Below are 27,724 nucleotides of genomic sequence, written 5' to 3'. Positions count from 1 at the left end.
GTATTTGGGCAGTGATTTTGCCGCTCTACATTGCATTGCTGACAACAACTTTTATTACTTGGGCAATACATTGCCCCCAAGTTATTTGCATATTAATGGTATTTTAGGACCAGTTTTGAATTTATTTTAGACATATCGCAGTTCAAGTAAGTTTTTCTTGGGGAGGGGGTGGTTTACTTAAGTTCTGTCACGATTTCCCTACTGGTGGCGCAGACCATGTTTGACATGGTCTCGTGGCGGCTATTAGGCTCACCAGTCATCCTCACAACGTCAGGGGTCCTGAGTCAACACGTTGCCGTTGGACCCCTGACTTATTTCATTCGAAATCTGTGGGCTTGCTTCTCTCATTGAGAAGCACCAATCAAATTGCCGCTTACATAAGACGTAAACAAATATGGCGCACAAGCATGGATGATTGTATTTTGTGTTTGGAAAAATTACCGAAAAAGAACAGAAGAAATATTTACAGTGACACGTTTTTTGTGAAGAAACAGTTAAATGAGGTATTGGGTTTTGTCCCCGAACAGCGAACGCATTCATCGCCCCAATACACTTGCTACAGGTGTTTTAACAAACTGAATAAGCTATGCAAGATTGAATATGAATTAGAAAGCAAATTATCAGCACTTAAAAGAGAAAAATGTGACATTATCAATGAACTTAGACCAAGTCGGAATGTTTTATTGTCTCCAGCAAAGAAAGTCCCCTCGGTCAATTTTGGCGGTGCCTCTAGTTCCATCCAAACTCCAAGGAAGTTAACAAAACGTGTCATCTTAAGGACTCCAACACCACGAAAAAATAAGAAAGTCTTTCGAGATGCACAGCAAAATATTAAAAAAAACAGTAAGGAAAAGACTAGCAGACGATCAGCTGACACCAAGCAAAGTAAAGGTACATATTCTATTTTTGTACAAATAGGAAATAAAAATATTCCCCTTCAATGTAAACATTTTTAAATTTTTCAATTGATGATTTGGTCTTATTAATAAAGAATAAAATATTCCCAAGAAACATATGTATATACAGTTTTAAGGCAAATTTATCACACAATGTGCATCTTGATATTGTACATATATCTTTTTAATTTTTGTAACTTGTGGCAGACAGGTTCCATGGCCATTGGCCAGATAGCTCGGTAGAGCATCTGACTGGAGATTCAGGGTTCAAATCCTGGTCTGATCTGTCACATTTTTCTCCTCTTACACATGTTTAGATTAGCAGTAAGATTTAACGTAAACATGGTAAACGAAAAAATTGCAACAGTTAATTTTATTATTTTTTGTAGGTGCATTTTAGAGGAAAAAATGATTCAAAAGTAAGGACACGCTTTATTAAAGACAGTCCTTGGGTGGCAGTATTAAAATCCCTGGTAAGAGGCAATAAAGCAGAGATCATCTCCAAAAAAATTTACAAAATAGAGGTTCTTAAGACAGAAATGATTAAGTTGATGCTGTCTGAACTGAACACTCAATGCCAAGATTTATGAAAAATATCACACCCCTCAGTTTTGCGTAGTAACGATGAAGTTCACTTTAAGTTTAAGAGTGTATGTGAAGAGCTGAAAGAGAAAGCACCAATGTTGTATGATGTACTTCAAACAGTTACCAAGAAGAAAAATGATTGCCGATTATCTGTTGCTGCATCAGTTTTGCTTTGGAACAGAAATAAGCACATGTCACAACTACATCACATCATTGGGCAGATTCTAGATCATGGAGGTGCAATAGATGAGGTATTTTTTTTACCCGATTAAAAATACATTAAAACAGTCATGCAATTTAGAGAAATACTACACCAAGCATCTATATGTAATGAAAGTTGATTTAAAAAAAAATGATATTTCAAGTGAATTGAATATGAAATTTTCCCTTGAAAGTAAGTCTCTCTCTAATTTCAGACTATTCAAACTCTTTCGGAAATGGGATTGTCCATTGGGCCACAGTCAGTCTCAATTAAGAGAGGAAAACTTGTCCTAATATATAAAGAGAAGCTAAATGATATTTTCCAGAAACAGATTGATCAGACTGTTTTGAAGCATTGCATATCATTAAGCAAGAGTGCAGAAAAATCCATTATGGAGTATGAACCAGAGCCGGCAGAAAAAACAGAATCAGGTACATCTGATATTCAGTATTTTGATTTGGTCAATTCCTTTAAGACATCCCAAACAAATCAGTCCTTTACGAGCTCATCTGAACATTCTTGCTTGACAATATCAAGCAATGATTATGAGATGAGAAATAAAATGTTTATCGATGTCTACAGCCAAAACACTTTACCCGAGTCAGCGCAGGTACATGTATTACGTAATCCAACCACAGAGGTGAAATCACTGAATTTGAACACCAAACCTGGCAGTATAGAGTTTCCAAGTTTACCATCAAGACCACTGAAGCATTTTCAGTTAGAAGAACCGGTCAATGTAATTGCCAAGCATGATAGAAGTAGCATGATTTTGAAAGACTTTATAACAAGAAATGCTGATCAGATGTCACCCACTATACCAAGGTTTGAAATCATTGGAGACAACTTAGACCACACTATATCACCAACAAACATGACTAAAGATAAACAGAGGAAAAGCCTCCATTGGTTTCTTAATGTGGCAGTTCAAAGAAGAGTGTTGGCAGATGATTTACCTAGTGATAAGCCTAAAGCAGATATTTTGAAGGTACCAAATAGTGAGTATTTACCTAGCAGGGAAGACTGTGAAAGTTTCCACATCAATTTGATCTATCATATTGCATTAGTTGTTACTAAGAACATTGACTGTCTGCAGCCATTTGCACAATGTGTCCCCAAATATATTGACCATCCGTATTTGAAAGAGCTGTCTGAAAAATCAGTGTATAACATTGTAGACCTACTCGATAAAAGTAAAAATAAGTCTGATGACATGATTACAATTCTTGAACATGTGCATAAACATTATGTCCCACATTCTGGTGAAGATATTGTAGAGAAAATTGTATTTGGTGGGGATGTCCTCACCAATGAACGGGCATACTCTAGCCAGCTGGCTATGATAAACAATGAAAGTGATTTTAGTCGCCTTACAGGAATTGTTCATAGGCCAGAGGGTCTCCATCGGATCATGAATTTACTCTTGGTATCCAGTAAAACAATTATTCCCTGTTCAAGATGTAATTGATGTTTGCATTTTCTATATTGAATTTCATATTGGATGCTTTATTTTAGTAAGTTTTAGTAGTTTTGTTACTGCAATGTTTTTCAGACATTGGTGAAGGTCCTTTTATTCTTTCATTCTCCCCCCCCCCCTTTTTCCATTTTCATATGAAATGTTGATTATATTTCTATAAATTTAATCATGCATTTGATTACATTTTTACTAATTAAGCATGCAGTTGATTGTATTTTTACTAATTTTATTATGCAGTTATTTGTCTTTTAATTTGTATTTCACAACTATTAATAAATACCAAATCACAGTAAAAGCCAAAATTAAAAAAAAATGAATTTAATAATATAAGCCAGAGTTTAATTTAATAGTAATTTAAATTTAAATTTTGTTATTTACATTTTTGACATTATTTGCAAATTGATATATTAGTATTTAACATAATTAACAAATGTTAAGGATCTCTAAAATTCTATATTCAGACCATTTATCAGCAATTCTAAAAGCCTTCATCAGCTGCAGATCAAGGGACTTTGTTTCAATTGCGCAATGTCCTGCAGAGACGAGACGTTAGTGGGCCAGATGGTGTCACTGAGAATTTTAGGTAAATCTCTTTTATATTATAGTAAGTAGTTTATTGGGAGTTCTGGGAGAGTAGTATATGCTTAACAACTGTAGGTCAGTGGTCTGAAAAAATTGGATGGATCATCAGAGGTCTATTAAAATATTTCTACACTTTAATACACAGATCTGTAAACAGAGTAACCTACATGTTCTATATGAATTAAATATAGCTCAAAGATGATTACTAAAATGATACTCAGAATCACATTTTTACTCCAACAGGTCTCACATGACATTCATCGGGGACTGTTTAGATGCCTTTCTCCTCACAGCCTGTATGGAGGTGTTGGACATCAAGAGCCTTGATGAAAAACCTAAAAGGACCATTCTTTCAGAATTATTACATCTTCAAAGTAAAGAAGACCAGTATGATTGGATAAAAGAGCTTTGTTTCCAGATCTTGGACACTTTTGTCTACATTGAAGAAGGTATTTAGAAGATGACTGATTTGGGTTCACATTCTATCTGCAACCGTCTATCTGTAAATGTAATATGACTTTTACATCTGCATCATATAATACCTACATGTAATTGTCAGATTAAAGCCATAATTCATAATTCAGATTATACTTATCCACAACGAATTGTTGGATACTTTTGTCATGTTCAGGAGGAGGGGTCAGGATCCTAATATATTTGGCTCAGTCAAATGTGTTGTGCTGTAATAGTAATTTTTGTTCTGTTTGGCAAGGTGAGATATTATGTATGTGACCTAAAACACAGTAAAAATTTAATTTGCAGATAGTTTGCCAACTGTCACAGCACAAGCTGCAGAAATGGACAACAAGGAGCTTTTGATGAGTGAAATGTATCAAGATGAATCAAAGCAGTATGTTTGCACCTGTAACCGAAAGTACAAGACAAAAGGTCACTTCAAGAGACATCTGCAAAATGAACACAACTGGGTGTTTCATACAACAGAAGAGGAAACTCCCGAATCAGCAACATCAAAGCAAGACCACATAGCTCTGTGGCGTTCATCATTTATGAAACTTGCATTATTACTTAGGGACACAGAGGATGCTTTCAAATTTGGTGATGGAACACGTATATTTAGAAATGCAAAGTTTGAAATGATGTGTGCTGATATTGCTAACCATTCCAAATATAAACTGTGGCTTTGGAGACTCTTAGCCTACGAGTGTTCTCTCCTATCACCACGTGAGGCATTTGAGTACAAGTGGAATTGTTCCTCAAATATTCATGGAGGGACTGGGAAAAATATCCCTAATGACAATCTCGTTGAATTATGCGTACATGTTATAAAGAAGAAAATGAGACAGCAGGGTGCAAATCTAACTTATGAAAGTGCTAAGAAGATTGCCTCGTGTGTGCAAATGCAGGAAGAAATAAAGTCCAGTGTTCAGAAACAGCTTGGCATGAAAACCTCAGGTCAATCCAAACCTACTGTGGATAAGAAAAAAGATCTTCAACTGATCATTATGGAACTTAAAGCCAATGACATTTTCAGTTACATTTCTGGGAGGGAATTCAGTGCTTTTAAAAGTTTTCAGGACATTTTTTCGCGTGTTAATGTGGTTCAACTTCACAAATGGATAACAAAACAAAAAGAAAGAGCAAGTTATGAACAGTATCAGTTTGATGTGTTTTTGTGTGATTTGTCATGTTCATAATTAAAATATCAATTAAACTTCATTCTTTTTTTTTCATCAATTAACATGATTAAGGTGGGAAGGAAGGAGAAAAAATATGTTTACTGTTAATTGGAAAGAAAACAGAGAGATAGGATTCTACGAATTACTGTTTAAAGAAAATTGACAAAAATACACATATAAATCAACGGTCAAATATACTGATCATTTTTAATTTATATATACATGTATTTGAAAGCTATTTCATTGCCATGTTTTAATATTTTTGCTTGCCATAGTAGTACACACGAAGTTTGGGGGGGTATATAGGAATCACCTTGTCTGTCTGTCTGTCTGTCTGTCTTTGCAATCGTGTCTGGTCCATATCTTTCTTACAGAGGGACATTAGAATCTACTACTCCATACTAAGATTGCTCATGACCTAAGGGTGTGCCATGACCTTGACCCAAGGTCATTTGGAGAAGTTCAAGGTCACTGGAAGAAAAATATCATAATTCGTGTCCGGTCCATATCTTTCTTATGGATAAACTTGGTAGGTTCTCATTTCACATAAAGATTGCCCATGACCCAAGGGTGTGTCATGACCTTGACCCAAGGTCACTTGGAGAAGTTCAAGGTCACTGGTAGAAAAATTTCATAATTCGTGTCCGGTCCATATCTTTCTTATGGATAAACTTGGTAGGTTCTCCTTTCACTGAAAGATTGCCCCAAGGGTGTGTCATGACCTTGACTCAAGGTTATTTAGGGAAGTTCAAGGTCACTGGAATAAAAATTTCATAATTCGTGTTTGATACATATCTTTATTTTGGAAAAACTTACTTCTGAAAAACCCAGCGGGGGGTATTTTGTCCCGTTTCGACAGTTCTAGTTAGTATTAAAGTTTTATTGACATAAAAAGTATAGAAGTATTTTCTTTAAAAATAAAGTTTGTTCCTAAAGTATGGGTCAGGGAGTGTGTCACGTGACATGGACGACACTGGACGTGTTTTTTGTCGCTCCGTGTTTTTTGACCATTTCTTCCGGATTTAAGTTGGAATTCTTTAATTCTTTAATTTCGGAAGTCTTGTGTGAGTTTGTGAGTTTGTGAATGTTAGTTTTTGGGATTTACCAGCAAAACAACATTGTAAAAAAGTTTGATTTCTTGTACATATGTTTATTGATTTCTTCTGTGATATCATCTCACCTGTTTACCTGTACATTTCACCTGGCGATGGCAGAGAGTGATTTCGATTCGGTTGACAGAACATCAAAGCCGTTATACTTAAAGAACAATGATCTACGGGGTTCCTTAAAGAAACAGATCACTGACTTTGATCTTATTGACCCAATAAAAAAAAGTAATCGGTGATGAGATACTTTGCGTGCAACTCGACCGCAATCTGTGGAGAATCTATCTCAAAAGCACAGAATGTCGACATAAGCTCCTAACCCAGGGTATTGACATCAATAGCGTAGCATACCAGTTCTATGACACTAACCCATACACCTCAGGAGCTACATCCGTTTCTCAAAAAACCCTAAAACTGAGGATATGTGGTCTCCCTCTCTCTGTGGCAGATTCCGCGGTACAGGAATTACTTAACAAACTCGATGTCAAATTAACAAGTAAAATTCTGTACGAAAAAATCCGCCATCCAGAGACAAACCGGATGACAAGTATCCTAAATGGAACAAGGTTCATGTATATTGAGCCTCTTCCAGACGGAAAATATCTTCCGAGAATTAACTACTGCGGTGGTATCCAGTGTAAGCTGTTTCACTATGGTCAACCCAAAAAGGACATTCACCTTTTATGTACTAACTGCTGGAAAACCGACCATACCCGCTCTAACTGTTCCTTCGAAACCTGTTGTAAGGTATGCAAACAACCTGGTCATTCCCCCGGGAATGAAGCATGCCCTCATTATCAGCCACAAAAGCATTTGACCCCTTTCAGTGGTGCAGAGGATGTTTTATCCAACTTTTACCCATGCGTTTTGGATATCTTCGGAATTAAACACAAATCGGCCGAGCATGCCTTTCAGTATATAAAGGCAGTAAGATGCGGTGACCTAGATTCTGCCAATATCATCAAAGATGCCGATGACGCCCTTTCCGCTCTACGCATAGGAAAAAAAATAAAACCAAACGAGCAGTGGGTTTCTACCAAGGAGGCTGTTATGGAGGAGATTTTGGAAAACAAATGTGTCCAGGTCCCTGTTTTCCGCGATAAATTGTGCACTTCCAAGCAGTCGACAGTATTCGTTGAAACAACATACAACAACGAATGGGGCTCAGGGCTTGACCGGGATGGTACATGCAACACCAAACCCGAACAATGGCCAGGAAAGAACATTCTTTGTGTCCTCATGAAAAAAATCGCAAGAAAGGTTCGGAAAAGAAAGCTAAGCGATTCAGCAAAAAACGAAAGAAAACAAAAACAAAAAGATCTTCCGAAACAAAAAACAATACCGCAAATGCTTAATCAGCTGAGAGAAATGTCCGATAGTGATGAACCTGACACGGAGAGTTCCGGTGATGATACGTGTAAGTAACTGTATTATCTCCGATCAGACAGCTGGCGCAGCATTGCATGAACTGTGGTATGTGCTTAGTTATATTTATTTACAGACATTTTTGGCATACTTTAAAAATGCTATATTGAATTGGTATGTTCTATTTTTACTTTTTTAGTAATAAGACGTAAATTAGCCCCCCCCCCCCGTTTCTTTTTCATAGAATTATACATTTATATCCACCAGACAAATGGAAAATTTAAGTTTACTTTCGGTGAATGTAAGAGGTCTTAATTCGCCGGAAAAAAGGGCAAAAATCTTTACATGGTTAGAAGAATGTAAAATAGATATAATACTTTTACAAGAAACTCATTTTGTGGAAAAACATGTAGAACACTATGATAGAAATTGGAATGGGAAAATAATTCATGCTTTTTCAGACTCTCCCTATAGTAGAGGTGTTTCTATTCTTTTTAAAAGAGAATGTAATGTAGATATTTTAAATGTTCATAAGTCTAATGACGGTAGGAAAATTCTTGTTAATGCAAAAATAGACGGTGACTTATTTACAATTATTAACGTTTACGCACCTAACAAAGAGTCAGATAGATTAGCATTCCTATCAACTCTAAACACATATATTTATTCGTTCTCTGCGCAAGATAGTAGAATCATAGTAGGAGGTGATTTCAATTGCAATTTTGATAAAGAAAATGACAAATCCAATAAAAAATTAAGTAAACTGGTAAATAAATTCGACTTAGTCGACGTATGGATTAATAAGAATCCTAATAATAACGGTTACACTTGGTGTGATGCAGAAAATTGTCCAAAGAGTAGGATTGATTATATTTTTGTAAGTAGAGACTTTATAAAACATGTAAAAATATCATTGTCAGACGAATTCCTGGTACTCATAATAATAACACTTGATTAAGTGACCACAGATATCTTAAATGTACTTTAAATCTGAATAAATTAGATAGAGGTGCAGGTTACTGGAAATTGAATGTATCTCACCTTGAGAATGATGATTACAAACAAGGTATAGAGGAATTATTTAACAACATTGATGAAACGCTAGATCCAATTTTAAAATGGGAAACTTTTAAAATAAGTGTACGTGATTACTCTATCAAATACGCGAAACAATCCAAACATAATATAAAATATAAAATAAAACTACTTGAGGAAAAAATCGATAAAATTGAATCTTTGCCTAGTCTAGAAATTAATATGAATGAAAAGCGAAAACTAGAAAAAGAACTAGATGCAATGTATGATAAAATTGCTAAAGGAGCTCAAATAAGATCAAAAGCGCAATGGATAAGTGAGGGAGAGCGAAATACCAGTTTCTTTCTAGGTCTAGAAAAGAAACATCAAACGAATAATACAATAACTGAATTAAAAAAGAATAATAAAACCTTTGCAAGTAATAGTGAAATTTTACAAGAAATGTGTCTTTTTTACGAAAACTTATATACAAGCAAATCTGTTGATGGAAACAATATTTCTTCATATCTACAAGACATTGAATGTCCAAAACTTAGTGATCGCGATAGAAAGTTTTGTGACACATTTCCAACATTTGATGAATGCTCGGATGTGGTATACAATTTAAAAAGTAACAAATCTCCCGGATTAGATGGATTACCAGGGGAATTTTATAAATGTTTTTGGAACAAAATTGGACCTCTCTATTATGATGTGTTGTCAACTGTATTTGAAAAAGACGAATTACCATATTCTCAGCGATTTGCACTTATCACTCTTTTATTTAAAAAGGGAGACAAGAATAACCTTAAAAACTACAGACCATTGAGTTTAACAAATACCGATTACAAGATTATAGCTTTTGTTCTCGCAAAAAAATTACAATGCGTCATAGATAAATTAATTAGCAATGAACAATCAGCATATATCAAAGGTCGTTACATAGGTATAAATGCAAGATTGATTTTAGACATTTATGAATACTGCATGGAAAATGAAAAAGACGGAATATTATTATTTTTAGATTTTGAAAAAGCTTTTGATTCGGTTGAGTGGAATTTTCTTTTTCAAGTTTTAAAAAAATTTAACTTCGGTGATAATTTTCTTCAATGGATCCGAATTCTATATAATAAACCAATATTCAGAATTAAAAACAATGGTTGGATTTCTAAAACATGTAGCATGAATAGAGGTATTAGACAAGGATGCCCTATTTCAGCTCTATTGTATCTATTTGTGGCAGAAATACTGGCCTTAAAAATTAAAAATAACAATGAAATACAAGGTATCAATGTTTCAAATATGAAAAGGGATATTAAAAATATTCAGCATGCAGACGATATCACATTGGCTTTAAAAAATATATCTTCGTTGAAGGTTGCAGTTAAGACTGTTAATGATTTTTGTAAACACGCTGGTTCAAAGGTCAATATAAGCAAAACACAATGTATATTATTGGGTAGTCTAAAAGATAAATACACTAACATAGAAGGTATCCAAGTAACAAATGATGCTGTTCGATGTTTAGGTATACACATTGGCCATAATAAAATTCAATGTTATGAATTGAACTGGCTAAAGACTTTTCAAAATATGGAAAAACTCTTTGAATCTTGGAAAAAAAGAAAATTGACTATTTTTGGAAAAGCATGTGTCGTTAACTCTTTAGCTACGTCACAACTTATATACATGGCTTCAATATTACCAATGCCCGATCCCGAACATACTCGACAAATTAAGAAAAGTATATTTAACTTTATATGGAAAAAGCGCGATAGGATTAAAAGAGATACTGTGATCGGAAAACAGGAAGATGGTGGAATAGGTGTGATAGATATTGAATTGAAATTTAAGGCCTTAAAGGCAGCATGGACTAGATATTTAATAAAAGAAAACTGTATAATCGGCGAAATAGTAAGAGGATATTTAAATCGCCTTAATATTGATATTAACTATCTATTAACATTATCAGAGACAAAACCCTCAGACTTTCAAATCATTTCAAACCTTCCTGTTTTTTATAAAGAAGTATTTTGCAGTTTTAACGATTGCAAAAGATACATAGATGAAACGAAATTGTCTAATGTAAGTTTTGCTCAACAACCAATGTGGAATAATAATATGTTTAAATATGAAAACAAAACAATATGTTTTAAACATTGGATCAAAAGTGGGATAACACATATTAAAGACCTTTTTAACAAAAATGGAAAATTTAAAACTCTACAAGAGTTGTCCGGTGATTTAAAACAAAAATCGAATTGGATATGTGAATATAAAATAGTAAAAACAGCAATCTATAAAAAATCTTTAAGATTCAATATGACTTGTTGTGCATACATACAAAATATAGGGAAGTGTTATTTTAATTTTGTAAATGGTGTACATTGTATTGAAGATAAAAAATGTAATTTTTTTTACGATAATTTACTCTTTAAGAAATTTAAAGCTCCAGGCCATCAATTTATGTATAAAAAACTATTTTCTGTTGCTCAAGAGAGTTGGAAGGATATATATAGAAACAAGGTTAAGGATATCTATGACAAAAGAATATGTGAATTTAATTACAAATTGTTGAATAATACATTGTGTTGTAACAGTTTTCTTTTTAAATGCAAATATAGAGCTTCTGCTTTATGTAATATGTGTGATGAAATTGAAGATATTAGACATTTAATTTTTGATTGTGAACATGTTCATATACTGTGGAAAAATCTGAGTTCTGTGTTAAATTTTGATGTACAGTGGAAGCATGTCGTTCCTAGGTTTTTATTCTGAACGGAACTCCAAAATACAATTTTTAAATACCTTTGTGTCTTTCATAGCATATAAGATATATAAATTTAAAATGTTTTGTAGAGTTACGAACAAAACTGAAACAAAAGATATGTTACTTTCTTATGTCAAAACAAATATTAAAAACAATATGAACATTTTTCTGAATTTAACAAAAACTCACATGTATAAAAATAAGATGGTGTTATTTGTAGAAATGCTTTAATTAAGATATGTTGTTCTGTTATTTTTGTTATACTAACTATCCTGGCCCGGGTTAGTTAGAAATTGTAATCGGGCGTGCATAATTATTAATAAATTTATTTAAAAAAAAAAAAAAAAAAAAAAAGTATGGGTCAGTCAGGTAATGCCATTCCAAGTTATTTCTATGATTAGCATGGCCGGTTTTTGACACCCAATATCAGAAAAAACAAACAAAATCGAAAGAACCAAAATCGATTATTCTGGTTGACTTCTTTGAATTTGGCCATTTTCTGTAATGATTTGTCTACAATGTGTCATATCAGGTATATTTTAAGCATTAAATACCCTAATTTTGCTAAAGTTAAGGTCTTTCTACAAGAAAAAAAATTTGAAATCAAATCCTTTGACTGACAACATAGGAAAAACTTTGAATGGCCTAAAAACATATTTTTTATGATAGACCTAAAGCAAACTGTATCTAAATCTACTTTCAACATTTAAACGAAAATTTGTGAAATTGATCATATATTATAATTACTACCTGTGAATATCGATGATTTTAGTTAACCTTTCGTAGCTTAACTATTTATTGAAAAAAAATTTCATTGTATTAAAAGAGTTTTCAGAGTCTTGCAATATTACCAGTATCTCAACAAAGACTTAGCACTGGATTATTATTTTTATCCATTTTATTACACTGGAAAACAATTATTTTCCTTGTTTAAAATAAGTTCCCAAAATAACATAAATTTCTAAATAGTATAATTTAATTCATCCAGCCAGATTGTGCTAAAAAATGAAAATAAAACAGAGAATTAAATGATCTAAGCTCTATAAATTAGACTATGTGAAATGAATCCCAAATATTTTGAAAATGTATAGAAATAAATAAAATGATCATGAATGAACCAAATAAAAAAGGACAATGAATAACTAATAACAGATTACCTATGTTTTTGGGTTGTTTTTTTTTTTTTTTTTTGATATTTATTAATCAGAGTCAATCTCCTCTAATGCATACATTTTATTGTCGTTGAATATTTCTGTAATTATTTGGATTATCTTGCTGGCTAATGAGAAAGAATCAACACTTGTTTTATCTAGTATATCATTTACAGTAAATAAAAAAGGTAACTTTGCTATGATTTCTTGAACAGAAAACCCACAAACAATGTCACTGTGAATGAGAGATTTGGTTCCTTCAAATATGTTGTCCTTCAATGACTGAAGTCTTTGTTGAACAATGGCTTTCTCTTCTCCTCCTATTTCTCTTCTCATGTCTAGTTCATTATCTTCATCTCTCAAATTCAAAAATGTTTCCTTTGCAGAATGCTTTGACGGGCAACCATCACTTTGACATTTGCACATTAATTCACAGATGTCACAACAGAGGTGATCACAATCTCTTGTGTGTTTCTTCATGTAAGCTTCATTTAGAATTTTTCGCCTACAGGTACTAGTACTTTTAAGAAGCTTAATCACATCATCATCCACCTTTTGTAATTGATTTGCCTTGTAGATAATCAGTTCATTTGATGGGGATCCATCCCTGCCGGCACGGCCCATCTGCTGCACTAAATTGTCAAGGTCTCTGGGTGGACCATAATGAACAATTTTATTTAAGTTTTGGAAATTCACTCCCATCCCTGCTGCATTTGTACATATTAACACTTTTATACTACCATTCGCTTCATTCATGTCTTTACGGATTTTTTCTTTAGTGGCATCAGTTGTTTTACTGTGATACATGTTAAAATGATTTGTAGGCCCACAGATTTTTAAGAACAGCATATAAATCATAGCACAGTCTTTAATTGAGTTACAAAATATTAGATGCCTCTGTAATTCTTGCCCATTCTCAACTAATGCAGCTGTTAACCACTGAAATACATTTTCTAATTCTACATTATTTTTCACTTTCAGTACATTCAATTTAATGTTTGATCTATCTGGACTGTCTAGAATTACACAGGATGGATGACGAAAACACAGTTTCTGCATAATTTGGCGTCTGTGTGTGGGGCTAGCTGTCGCGGTGAGCGCCAGTATAGGTACCCCAATGCAAAGTGCATCTCTCCTATGTGAGCAAACCACTCTCGAAATGGCCCTTCTTGTTGATGCTCTAGCCCCCTAAAAGTATACACAAACTTTCAATTTTAATAAATTAATAATCGATTTCCTGGAAAACTAAATTAAATTAAAGAAACATCATTTGACATGTGAGGAAGTTTTAAAACATGCATTGTTAAAAAGGGGCAATTTCAAGGTGATGCAATTATTCTATATTCAAATGGTTGATGTATTCTTATTAAATTACCATTGAATTACGGTGTGGGCCTCATCGACCACAATCAATTGGTGTTTTGATGTGAAGATAGGATTTCTCAAAACTTCTCTCCATTTGTCATCACCGACGAGAAGTTCGGGGCTTCCAAACACGAACTGAAAATATCCGTTCATAACAGCTTGCTTATCAGTGTCATTCGATACTTGCACAGCTCTGTATCCAAGCCTGTTCAGTCTCTCTATTTGTTCAGACATAATACTGTTCAGCGGAGCAAGCACAGTTGTAACACCATTCTCTCCCAAAACAATCGGCGAGCTTTCGTAGACCAGAGATTTCCCACTCCCCGTCTTTGTCCCAACAAATGTGTCGTTTCCTTTCTTCAGGGCATCGATCGCCGAGATTTGTTGATCTGTAAGTGACTTCAGATTGAATTTCTGACAAATTCTGTTTACAACTTCTATATCGGCCATATTGGCTGTCTTACCGAAAGGTAATGTGTTAGGCTTAATTTGATTGGTCGAGAGATTGTAATTTCCCCGAAAGACGTCGCTGTAGTCAACCTGCAGATTTCGAATGAAATAAGTCAGGGGTCCAACGGCAACGTGTTGACTCAGGACCCCTGACGTTGTGAGGATGCTCACCAGTAGGCTTTCGGAACTTATTGTCATTTAATTGAATATTTTGTGTGCATTTTGGACTAGTCACGAAAGGTGAACATCTGTTCCCAGGGTTCCCCTTGCATTTTTAGGGATGCCATTACAAGGCAGAATATTGATGCCTCGGCTCCCTCATTTCAGCGGCCGTGGCCCATTCTGAATTTTCCTTTGCTTGTTTTGTCATTGAATGCTACAAGGTATGTGCGCATTGGGCAATCCCTGTTATTTTCAAGTGTTTTTCATCTTTGATAATGGGATTTAACCAATCAAGGTTAAAGCCATTTATCAAAGTGAAATACATGTACCTTATTTTTTATATTTTTATTTTGATCGGGTTCGGTTGACAGTGTATGTTAGCCAACCCGTATAGAATTATTCCTCTCTTTCCCGGGGTTATTAGTGTTACCCTAATAGTACATTTGACGTCACACAACGTTGTGTCATCAGTCGACACTGAAACTTTCACCCACCCTCCCTATCCCTGTCAACCAATAATTGAATTATTTAAATAGGCAAAATGCAAGTGTGCGTTTCTTTTTTTTTCTAACTAAGTGTAAATAATCCATGGTTTCCTTTGCATTGTTTTGAAATGTTTTTCTGCCATATTTGTATTTTATTTTTTCAGAGTGTTTGTGTAGCTGACTTCAAGTCTATAGAAGAACACCTCGTCACGGTCGCCCTTTTTGTGTCAGCCTTTACCAACAGTCAAGGGACCTGCGGTTATTAGGCTCACCAGTAGGCTTTCGGAACTTATTGTCATTTAATTGGATATTTTGTGTGCATTTTGGACTAGTCACGAAAGGTGAGCATCTGTTCCCAGGGTTCCCTTTGCATTTTTAGGGATGCCATTACAAGGCAGAATATTGATGCCTCGGCTCCCTCATTTCAGCGGCCGTGGCCCATTCAGCCAAATAAAATAATTTCTGAATTTTCCTTTGCTTGTTTTGTCATTGAATGCTACAAGGTATGTGCGCATTGGGCAATCCCTGTTATTTTCAAGTGTTTTTCATCTTTGATAAACTACTTTTTGTTTGTTTTTCTACTTTAGTTTAACATATTGATTATATATTTAAGAAAAAATTGTATGTTTTCTTTATTTTTGGAGTTATTTCAATTTTTGATTTCAGGTTACGGTTGGTCGTTTGATCCCGATCTAATTTAACTTAAAAATGTTGAAATGTGTCATTGTGAATGTGCAAAATATTTACACATGCAATTAATTTAATATTTGATAAAATTAAGATGTAAGTCTTTAGTAAGAAAGTCTGAAACAAAATAGTTATCGAGATTGGGTTATTAGCTATAGGTATACCGTAATCTTTAATGCGTTGAATTATGGATGTTATTTTCCTGTCAAAATATCGCTAAAAACAAATACTTGAAACAAATATTGCAATATAAGTTATAATAATGTTTAATCAAGATGTACAAACATAAATAAACAATTTAATTGCATTAAATAACATAATTTTTCTAGCGTACTCTAAAGTACTCTATCGTACTCTGTTTAGTAGTACCCCTACATACGTTGTCAGGTGTCCGACATTCCGAAAATCTTCAATAGGGCATGTTTTTCGAAAATTTATATGAAAATCTTACAATGCAGCCTATTTCGAAGACTTCCCATAAAATTATACCCCTTGTGTCAACCTACTTGGATCAAGGGTTATGTTAAGAATTAACCATCAGTCAAATGTGAATTATAGGATTCATAACACGGGCACTGGAAGTTAATGTAAATACAACTGTATATAGTATGTGCATGTATAAAAAAAAAAAAGGTAGGACACTCTTTTTGAGGCAAATTCGGGTTTGGGGTATTGTGGGCCTTTCTTAGAAGACTTGACGCGATTAATCGTTCACATATAACTTACTATCAATATATATGTACCGTTTCGTTCCGCTCCAATGCCGTTCTTTCGAAGAAAAAGATGTTTTTATACCTCCAAGTGCATAAGAATTTCGCATAATATTTGTCACAATTTGTTGATAGAATTCATAAGAAATAATTAAATAGATATTTCAGAACCAGCATAATACCTATCACTGCAAAAAACAGTTGTGTGTGCAATCAGCATGGAAAAATAGGAATTCAAAATTAACAGTACTGTTATAGTTCAAAAGGGGAATACTGATCATTTTCGTCTAAAAAAAAACCTTCCGCCACGAAATATAGTCCCTAGTTTAATTCTACTTAAATGGAATTTAATAGCGGTTTTTTTCATTGAATATAGTTCAATTTGCATTTTAGAATTCAGATTTAATGCTAGAACTTAAAAATGATGCAGAATTTTATAAATAAAGGACATGACCAAAATCCACTCAAAATCTCAAGTATAGATGAAGGCAAATCGTGTTGCAAAAGGGTCTTCTTTTCAAATTACAAACGTATGGAATATATATCTGGTGATCTTTTACTGTGGTTTACAAGTTACTTGAGAAATGGATCACAAAAAGTTATGTATAAAGATCTGCTATCATCCAACCTCAATATATATATGCAGGTGTGCCTCAAGGCTCAGTTCTAGGTCCTCTTTTATTTTTGATAAATAATTATGATGTTGCTGAAAATATGCTTACAATGTGTAGATTATTTGCTGATGACAATTCACTGCAACATGCATCATATAATGTACTAGATATAGAATACAGGTTAAACCATGATCTTAATGTTTTAGATAAATGGTCAAGTAAATGGCTTTTAAGATTTAATCCAGCAAAAACAAAGGTTGTATTTTTTTCTTTAAAACATAGACCTGTTTTTACTTGTATTTTCCAGGCAATGCACTGGAGTTTGTATCGGCGCATCGCCATTTGGGTATATTGTTGTCACAAAATCTCAGTTGGTCTGAATATTTAGATAGTATTGTTAATAATGCTTATAGGAAATTGGGCTTATTGAAGAAGTTGAAATTTTCAATCGGTAGGAAAAATCTTTCCCTTTTGTATACAACATTTGTAAGACCCATACTTGAATATGCTTCAATTTTCTGAGATGATTGCTCTTTATCTGATGTAGAAAAACTTGAAAAAAGTACACTTAATGGCTGCTAGAATAGTTACTGGTCTTCCGATACTAGCTTCAAAAGAATCACTCTATTTTGAAACAGGATGGGTAACTTTGAAAAACCGTCGTTACCAATCTTTAATGATCACAATGTTCAAAATTAATAATTGTGATGTACCGGAATATATACAAGATATAGTACCAAAGAAACGAGAACACACATCAAGATACAATACACGAAGTAAGGATCAATTAACTATCCCAAGAGGCAGGTTAGAAATATTTAACAAATCCTTTGTACCTGATGCAGTTAAAAAATGGAATTTATTGAATACAGATACAAGAGAAGCTATCTCAGACAAATCTTTCGTAAGATTATTAGTAATAATTATCCTAAAGCACCATCATTTTTTTTTGTTTGGTAAAGGTATTACTAACATTATTCATACTAAATTAAGGCACAACTGTGTATTGAACCAAGACTTATTCAAACGTAATATCATTGATAATCCCTATTGCTCTTGTGGTAAACAGGAAGATGCCTATCATTTTTTCTTTGCTTGTAAAAAATACTGTAATGCTCGAAGTAATCTTTTTGAATATCTTTTTCTACTTGATTTAAACATCATATATGTACACCTACTGCTATGGGGCAACGAAAATCTTTCAATTGAAGTAAACATTGGCATTTTTGCCGCTGTTCGTAAATTTATAAATGAATCTTTTAGATTTAGCTAGGTATATTATTGACTCTTATTTGTACACGTTTTTGCTACTATTTTGCATGACAATGACTATGTGTTTTTTTAAGAAGAAGAAGAACTAGTAGGTTGTTAGAACTTGTTTCTTATCCTTTTGCTTGTCAATAAAATATGTTCAAAACATTACGAGGAATACATAAAAGTCATAATTTTTTTTTGTGACGTAATAATAAACTTTTCCCGTATGAATTAGGTCCCGCCCCCTTTTATCAGCCTTAACAATGCTGCGTACCCTAGAAGTTATTATTGAACAAACTTGAACCTTAACTACATTGTACCTGACAATGATTCCACTTGATATTCATCTTTCCTGGTTCACTGGTTCTCGAGAAGATTTTTTAATGATGCCATTAATTTTTCACTATTTCATAATTATTTCCCCTTTGAGGAGGGCGTATCCCATCCTTTGAACAAACTTGAATTCCATACACTCAAGGAAACTTTTTGGCAAGTTTGGTTTAAATTGGCCAAGTGGTTCTTTAGAAGAAGATGAAAATGTGAACAGTTACGACGACGACAACAGTGACGCCGACGACGACAACAGACAACGGGCAGGTGAGCTAAAAAGGTGACCAATATTTCAATATCCTTCTCGCAGAATGAACATGATGAAAAATTAATTTTAAGGTGTAAATTTTACATTTAGTAGGTCTTGCATTCGTAACTTCATTTTTACACACTTCAGACCAATAGGAAGATACTGCCTTCTGGAATTTTATTTATTTATTTGCCTAAATACTTATAAAATCAATTAAAACATCCAAAAATGATTTATACGAGGGGTGATCAAAAAGTTCGCGAACTAATTTAATAACATGGAACCAAGAGAAACACTATTTGGTTTCAGTGTTGATTAAATTTTAAATTAGTCTTCTCCGATTTTAATGCATATCTGTCACCGTTCTGTACATGCGCACAAAATGTTTTCTGAGTTTTTATATTTCTTTCCATGCAAGTTATTATTTAGAACAAGAGATGTTCATTTGTTAGAAATGATCAAATCTCAGCAACAGAATGGGTGGATAAGAATATCCTTTCCAAGCCCAAATCTTCTGTCTCGGAAGAGACGTTTATTCAAGGTGGATAATAAATGGGTGCCTCCTTTATCTAATATGTTTAAAATCTAAAGTAAAGGATATCTTAGGAATATAAAAATCATATTATTGTTAAGATATTCATCTTTTTTTCAAACGGTAAATTGGAGGTCTTTGATAACGAATTGCTTAATCAACAAGAGGCCCAAGAGCCTTATAGGTCACCTGAGTATCGTGTAACAACTTTCAAACAATTTAAATTGGTTCGTGTTTTAAACCAGAGGCCATGCAATTCACAATTTTGAAAGAGGCACCATTGCTTAATACATGTATCATAATTATTAACTTAGCATGCTTACTCTATTTACTTAATACCCAGGGTGTCCAGTCACTTCGTACACAAACCGAGTCGTACACAAACCAACTCGTATACAAAAAGTCAACTCGTATACAAAAACCAGAAGTCAACTCGTACACAACAAATTTTATACAAATAATGTTTGATAACACGAAATGTTACATTTCTTTAAGTTTTTTCCCTAAATATTTAAATAATTCAACTTCCCTGATAGGAACATCAAAGACATCAAAGATGTATTGTTAAACCAACACACACGCGGTGGTTTCTTGAATCTGCGACAAACGCTAATTACGAGATGCTCATAATTCGGTATCCTTTAATTATAATTAATTATCATGGTTAGAGAGATTTGTCTTTCCTGCAGCAAGACGGTAAGTTTCTAAAACTTTTTTTTTTATTTGAATAAGTTTAGATAAGTGTAAGAAAAAATGTGTTATACAGTATACCATTAAATTCTTACCATATATTTAGATCGCATTTACTATCTACACTATATATCTATTTTACATAATAAATTAGGATGCTATAAAATATTATATTCTAGTACATCAACATGGGGTTACTGTCGTATCGCCCCAAAACCTGAACGCCCCATGCATGAGCGCCCCAAACATTTTTACCGGCGCCCAAGTACAAATATGAGCGCCCCAAATATTAATAACGAGCGCCCCAAACGTATTTCACGAACGCTCCAAATTAGCATTTTGAGCGCCCCAACTTTTCCTCCTTCAAAGAAATCGGGTGAAATATTCTTTTGATTATCAAGTTTTATTCGCGTAATTAAAGATGATAGTACATTTGTATTAAAGTTAAAGCACGACCGTAATCCCAAATATAAGGACCTCCCCCCATATTTTATCAAATGCCGGCTATATCAAGAAATTTGAATTAATTTGGCGATAAAGCATGATAATATTGGGGGGATAAAACATTTTGACGAAAGTCTTGCAAATTGTGCTAGTTGCTTGACCAAATCTGCGTCATGAAGTCTATGACGTACAGTATTTTTTTCCTTTATGGAAATGCAGATAAGTGCTTAAAATGCGTTTATGTATTTATTTTTGTTATTTATTTCTAGATGTATTCATTTTAATTTACATGCAAGATTCGTCTGTGCATATGTTAGATGTTCACATGGAAAGGTGGTATAAGTCATCGAAGGACCAGAATTACGGTGTATATTTGTTGAATTGGGTAACTGAAATTATGATTACTGTGTATACACAGACTACAAATCCCACTGATATTGTGACGGTTTGTTCCCGTTTTGCACAGATTTTAATTACAGGTAATTAAAAAATGTGTGAAAATGGGAATTTGACCAGGTGAGTTAATTACTTAATTGCTATAGTCTATACCATACTTAGTGAGTATGTGGAAGGTAAACTTGTATTAAAAAAGTAAGAAATAAATACATTTAGAGTTTAATCAAGACTTCACACCTATCAAGACCGAATTTTTTTTTTTAAGAAATTGGACTTAATAAGTAAAATTGAATAAATATGACTGTAATATTGTATTCAATAAAATCAAATATTTTCGCATAAATATATATAGAATTTTAACAAAATGTTTATAAAATTGTATTTAACTCCTTTAGAATACATTAAGCTAAATCAAGTATTCACAGGTAAATCCAGGTAAATTTAAGCCAGAAATCAGACTATAATTGCTATAAAAACACTTAACACCTTTTGTTCTATACCTAATTACAAATGTGTGTAAAACGGGACACACCATTGTGACAGGTATGTAATATTATGTAGCATTACATAATCAGGTACACAAAAAGCAACAAAAACACGCGGCACGTGCACTGATATACTGGCAGTCAAACAAGATGGCGGGTAGGACGCACGCACTTCAGGAGCACTACCGTTGTTTTGGGAATTAAGGACGGCCTGAACACTCTGAAGAGGTGCATATTATTGGAAAAAAGCGAAAATATAGTGGTCAACAGAAGCAGCCAAAAAACAACAAGAAAGCAAGTGAAAAAGTAAGTTGTAGTGATAGCAGTTGTGATAGCATAAATGTGAGCAGTACTCTGGCCGATTGTAACACCGTGTTGTATGGTGATGTACTGACAGATCTCAAAACAGCATTAAATACGTCCACACCAGTAAGCAAATCTAATCTGGCTGAAATAAAAGAAAATATGATCGCACAGAATGAAACAGAATCTTCTCCTCAAGTAAACATCTCTGCAGTCCAGGGTGCAACGCAGTCAACAGTGACCCCTACGCCACAGGTGAATCCACCCCCCTGGTTTGAAATTATCATGAAAACCATGGGTACCATCGAAGCAAAGATCTCGCATTTAGATAACAAAATCTCCAATGTCGACCAGCAAGTGAAAAAGTTGGACCTTGTAGAGAAAAAAAATGATCATATTTGATAAGAAAATAAACGATATAACAACGGACTTGAAAAGGGGTTTTGAAGAGAACAGTAAATTTATACGGGAACTACAAGAAAGGTCAAATAGTATGGAGTTTGGACTGGGAAAGTTGGATGAGAAGTTAAGTAAGCTAGAAGAGGATAATAAGAAACTAAAGGATGAATTAGTGGATCTAAAGTCTCGTTCAATGAGGGATAATCTGCTCTTTTCGAATATACCGGAAACTGAGAATGAAACTCCAAAAGATACCGAAAAAATTCTGCGTGATTTCCTCAGGAACAGTCTGTCAATGAGCGAGGCGCAGGTCAACAATCTGAAATTCGACAGAGTGCACAGAATAGCTGGAGGTCAAACGCCAAGGGTCATCGTTGCGAAATTCAATGAATACCAACAAAGACAGCAGGTAAAGGGGATGTCTAAAAACCTTAGAGGTACAAATTATTACATCAATGAGCAATACCCGAATGAAATTGTCGCGGAAAGGAAGGAGTTGATCCGAATCATGAAGAAAAAACGCGCGGACGGACATCGAGTTAGACTGGTCTACAACAAGCTATACATCGACAATAAGCTTTATCGCCCATCACTTGATAACAATGCCACGAGATAGGAAAACGCCGGAGATAAACTCAAAATATGTTCCTGGAATGTTAACCGACAGATTTACAATAAAATTAGAGACCCAGAATTTATATCATTTATTGACACATATGATATTATTTTTTTATCAGAATGTTGGCTTGATGTAAATACTGATATTGACGACAGTCTTATTAATGAAAAATTTTTTCACAAATGTTTTCCTAGAAAATCATGTAAAGGTGGAGGTTTTATGCTTATTTACAAAAAAGAATTACACGATAAGTTGTATGTGGAGAACATTGTACATGAATCTAAAAATCCAAAAGAATTTTATCGCTTTTTCCGCAAGCAGAAAAGAAATCTCTCGCATGGACCGGATTTGTCGGAATTTTATAACCACTTTAAGGAACTTTCTTCAAATCAACATTCAATGCAAACCCATAGTGAATCGGTATCTTCAGAAATAAACAATTCTGCATATCCTGAATTGAACAGTCCAATCACCGCAGAGGAGATAATTCGCGTTATCAAACGTTTGAAAAAAGAAAAATCTCCGGGAATAGACAATCTATTGAATGAATATTTTATTGAGTATAATGATATTCTCGTAGTTTACCTTGTGGATTTATTTAATATTGTTTTTACCTTGGGCGTTTTTCCTAAAAGCTGGTCAGAAGGTATCATTACTCCAATTTTTAAAAAGGGAAATATGAATGACTGTAATAACTATAGAGGGATTACACTTGTAAGTTGTCTGTCCAAAATTTTTACATCCTTACTTAATGAGAGACTGAGTACCTGGTCAAATACTTATAGTATTATAACTGACGCACAATTTGGTTTTAAAGCCGGCCATAGTACAACAGATGCTATTTTTGTTCTACACTGGTTAATCAGCCGAGCTATTAGCAAAGGGAAAAAATTATTTTGCTGTTTTGTAGATTACGAAAAAGCATTTGATAAAATTGATCGCAATATTATGTTATCTAAATTAGCAAAAAGTGGTATCGACTGCCACATGCTGAATATTATTAAATCTTTGTATTCTAATATAAAATCTTGTGTACGACACAGAAATCAATTTTCTGAATTTTTCGGTTGCCATGAGGGTCTGATGCAGGGTGAATCTCTCTCTCCATTTTTGTTCTCTCTGTATGTTAATGATTTTGAGATAGAATTTATAGAGAATATGTGTATTCCCGTAGAAATAAGAGATATTGCTATGTTTTTGATCATGTATGCAGATGACACTGTGCTTTTCTCAGAGACAGAACAAGGTTTACAAGATATGCTCAATTGTTTAGAGCAATATACAGCAAAGTGGAAACTTAAAGTTAACGTGGATAAAACTAAAAATGTTGTATTTAGAAAAGGTGGTAGATTGAAGAAAAATTACTGTTGGAAGTACGAAAACAAATTGATTGATATTGTTGAAAATTTCAATTACTTAGGAATAACTTTGAATTATAATGGTAAATTTAACAAAACACAAAGTGTACTAGCAGCACAATGTAGAAAGAGTCTAAGTAGTTTAATAACAAAAATGAAACCAATGTATTTGAATGTAAGCACTAAATTGTCATTGTTTGATACATATATTGGTAGTATAGCAAATTATGGTTGTGAAGTTTGGGGGTTTCACCCAGCAGGAGAATTGGAAAGTATCCACTCAGATTTTTGTAAAAGAGTACTAGGTGTTAAAAAAAGCACTGCATCTATGATGGTTTATTTTGAACTAGGACAGAAACCATTACAATGGAACAGAAAATTTAGAATGCTGAAGTATTGGTTAAAATTAAAAAAAAGCGATAATTGTATTTTAAGAAATATATTCAAAGAAATGTTAGATGTGTGTGAATCTAACACTTTTCCTTGCTGGTTGTCACATATAAAAGAACTTGTTGATACATTAGGCTTTGGTTATACATGGAACTGTAAAAATAGTCTTAATGAAAAACTTTTTTTGTTTGAGGTGAAACAAAGATTGGATGACATGTTCATACAAGAAGCACGAAGTTATTTTGAAGGTTCTCCGAAGTGCATTTTGTATAAGCATTTAAGTGATAGTTTTGATTTACAATTGTATTTAAAAAGGTCAATATCACAAAAATATGCACAACATATCAGTCAATATCGTCTGTCTTCTCACCAACTAGAGATAGAACGAGGAAGATTTTTTAATATTCCTAGAATAGAAAGATTATGTAAACTTTGTTCAATGTCACAGGTTGAAGACGAGTATCATTTTATTCTGGTTTGTCCATTTTTTTCAAATGTTAGAAAAGAGTATATTAAGAAATATTATCACCAAAATCCCTCTACTTTTAAACTTGTTCAATTAATGTCGACAAAAAATGTAACAGAGTTATGTAAACTGGGAAAATATCTTTATAAATGTACAAAATTAAGAGCAGATGTAAATTGAATTGATATAACGACTTTATCCTCACTAATACGTACTATTACTAAACTTATATTATTGTGCTTTTTCTGCTTTATGAATTTAGAATGAATAGTTTGTAAAATTTTTCTATGATCCTGCCTTACTTAATGTTCAGATGATATTGAAATGTTATAGATATACTGTACAACTGATTTATGTATATACGTTAAACCTATGAACTGTATGGTTCTTGGTAATAAACAATACAATACAATACAATACTGCGATTTTGAACCTAATCTTAGATTACATCATTAAAATTAGTAAAAGAAAAACAATAGATATATGACTTTGGGTAGGTTAAATGATCTATAATTTTTTGTATTTTCATAATTTTTGTTGTATTCTATTACTGACAGATAGTAAATAAATTTCGTAACTCTTATTAAAAAAAAAATGCAAACTACGTAAACGATTTGAAAAAAAAAATTGGTACTTGGTATCTTGAATACATTAATTTACCGATTTACAGGAGATATAATCCGAGATTCCTCTGACTCTAACTCCTGCTTTTATATTGTGACTTGTGCAGGGGACAAGTCACAATATAAAAGCAGGGGTTAGAGTCAGAGGAATCTCGGATTACAGGAGATATAAATTATAAGACCACATCTTTCTACAATGAATATGACAGCTATAGTCTAAAAACTTTTCTGGTCATTAAATTGCAGTTACTGCAGAAATACACATCAGTATTTAAGTTTATTCTATTCGCACAGTGTTTTTCCTCTTTGTAAGATCCTTATTAGCACTGCATGAATGAATCAAAAAAATTAAAAAATCAAAATAAATTACGGTTCGGGAATGCACGTATAAATATGAATTCCATTTGTTCAGTACGTTTACATTTATCTTCATATATGCTAGTTTACAATTCTTGGGGCGTTCGTTATTATGCATCGTAAAACTTTAAGCGCTCGTGATAAACAATTTACTGATCAATATAATTCGGGACGCTCGTGAATTATATATTTTTTTAATCTAATTGTAATAAAAAACGCACCAAAGACAACAGTTTAGTTCTTTACTAGTTAATTTAAGCCTTGGGGCGCCCGAAATGCTTATTTGGGGCGCTGGTGAAATACGTTTGGGGCGTTCGTGATTAAGATTTGGGGCGCTCATATTTGTACTTGGGCGAAGGTAAAAAACTTTGGGGCGTTCATGCATGGGGCGTTCAGGTTTTGAGGCGCATTGACTAGCACCCTCAACATGCATTACTTGCATAACAGGAAACTTTTTAGAAATATAAAATCTACGTATAACAATTTTGTTGACAATTAGAAATCTATTTGAATTAAGTTTTTCAACTACATATTTAACAAATAAAATATTTAAATTTACAATATGAAAATTATTTAATTACGTTTATTTAAGAATTAATGTAAGATTGACAATCTTGATTTAGTTAACTCAAAACACATTTGTGTACGAGTTGACTTCTCAATTATTTGGAAACTGTGGCAAATATTACCTTAAATCACATAGGAAAACCTATGTATGAGTTGTGTACGAGTTGACTTCTGGTTTGTGTACGAGTTGACTTTTTTTGTGTACGAGTTGACTTTTTGTATACGAGTTGGTTTGTGTACGACTCGGTTTGTGTATGAAGTGACTGTATATCATACCTAGAGGTAGATCAGATTAACAAAGAGAAAATGCACTTCCACTTCATAACCAGTTGTGCAACTCACCACAAAGGAACCACTCACCCTGGGGCCACATATTTCAAAATTTTGCAAATTTTATCAAAAAATAGTTGATCAATACTAATGAGCAGGTTTCAAAGCATTAATTTATTTTCAGACTATGTACCCTCCCCCCTTCGAACCAGGGGGCAAAAAAATAACTATTTTGCTAAATGCACCTTTCATAAATATATATACTTGTATCATTGTACACAAAACCCAGGAGCAAAGGAGAAGATTTTCAAAGAATTAATGCATTTTCACTATATAATCAATAGAGCCCCGCCCTAATACCAGAACCCCTTACCCCGGGGCCATAAAATTCACAATTTTGGAAGACGCACTCTTTCTCAACATTACTATGTACTAAATTAGTTTATCTAATACCCAGAAACAGAGAAAATTTTCAAAGAATTAATGCATTTTCACTATATACCGGTATGATCAATAGAGCCCCGCCCTAACACCAGAACCCCTGACCCTGGCCTGGGGCCATTAAATTCACAATTTTTTAAGAGGTACTCTTGCTCATCATAACTTTGTGCTTAGTTTGTTTATTCAATACCCAGAAGCAGAGAAAAGGATTTTCAAAGAATTAATGCATTTCACTATATGATCAATAGAGCCCTGCCCTAAAATTCACAATTTTGGAAGAGGCACTCTTGCT

General features: G+C 33.5%; 2 protein-coding genes across 3 annotated transcripts; both read left to right on the top strand.

Annotated features, from left to right (window-relative positions):
* Positions 1-269: 269 nt before the first annotated feature.
* Positions 270-5,475, top strand: LOC134237176 (uncharacterized). Of its 2 annotated transcripts, none has more exons than XM_062719275.1 (6): positions 270-891; positions 1,286-1,732; positions 1,898-2,114; positions 3,622-3,743; positions 3,986-4,191; positions 4,505-5,475. In XM_062719275.1, exons 5-6 carry the CDS (start codon positions 3,993-3,995, stop codon positions 5,395-5,397), a joined length of 1,092 nt encoding a protein of 363 aa, XP_062575259.1. In that variant the 5' UTR covers positions 270-891; positions 1,286-1,732; positions 1,898-2,114; positions 3,622-3,743; positions 3,986-3,992; the 3' UTR covers positions 5,398-5,475. The 2 variants fall into 2 exon arrangements, with proteins under 2 accessions (XP_062575259.1, XP_062575260.1); XM_062719276.1 differs by having other exon boundaries at positions 1,898-2,671.
* A 1,111-nt stretch (positions 5,476-6,586) lies between these two features.
* Positions 6,587-7,910, top strand: LOC134237151 (uncharacterized). The gene is made up of 2 exons (XM_062719245.1): positions 6,587-6,713; positions 6,868-7,910. The coding sequence occupies exons 1-2, from the start codon at positions 6,587-6,589 to the stop codon at positions 7,908-7,910; spliced, it is 1,170 nt and encodes a 389-aa protein (XP_062575229.1).
* The last annotated feature ends 19,814 nt before the right edge of the window (positions 7,911-27,724 follow it).

Source organism: Saccostrea cucullata, unplaced genomic scaffold (genome assembly GCF_032062105.1).
Source record: "Saccostrea cucullata isolate Sc308-1 unplaced genomic scaffold, CSIRO_AGI_Scuc_v1 ctg877, whole genome shotgun sequence".
NCBI classification, from domain to species: Eukaryota; Metazoa; Mollusca; class Bivalvia; order Ostreida; family Ostreidae; genus Saccostrea; species Saccostrea cuccullata.
The sequence above is the reverse complement of the archived record's forward strand: the minus strand, read 5'-3'. Positions and strand labels throughout refer to the sequence as shown.

Excerpts from the sequence above, each read along its gene's own strand:
- LOC134237176 (XM_062719275.1), top strand. The coding sequence starts at position 3,993 with ATGACATTCATCGGGGACTGTTTAGATGCCTTTCTCCTCACAGCCTGT. Across the intron at positions 4,192-4,504 it reads TTTTGTCTACATTGAAGAAG|ATAGTTTGCCAACTGTCACA; the intron begins GTATTTAGAAGA and ends TTTAATTTGCAG.
- LOC134237151 (XM_062719245.1), top strand. The coding sequence starts at position 6,587 with ATGGCAGAGAGTGATTTCGATTCGGTTGACAGAACATCAAAGCCGTTA. Across the intron at positions 6,714-6,867 it reads TATTGACCCAATAAAAAAAA|GAGCTACATCCGTTTCTCAA; the intron begins GTAATCGGTGAT and ends CATACACCTCAG.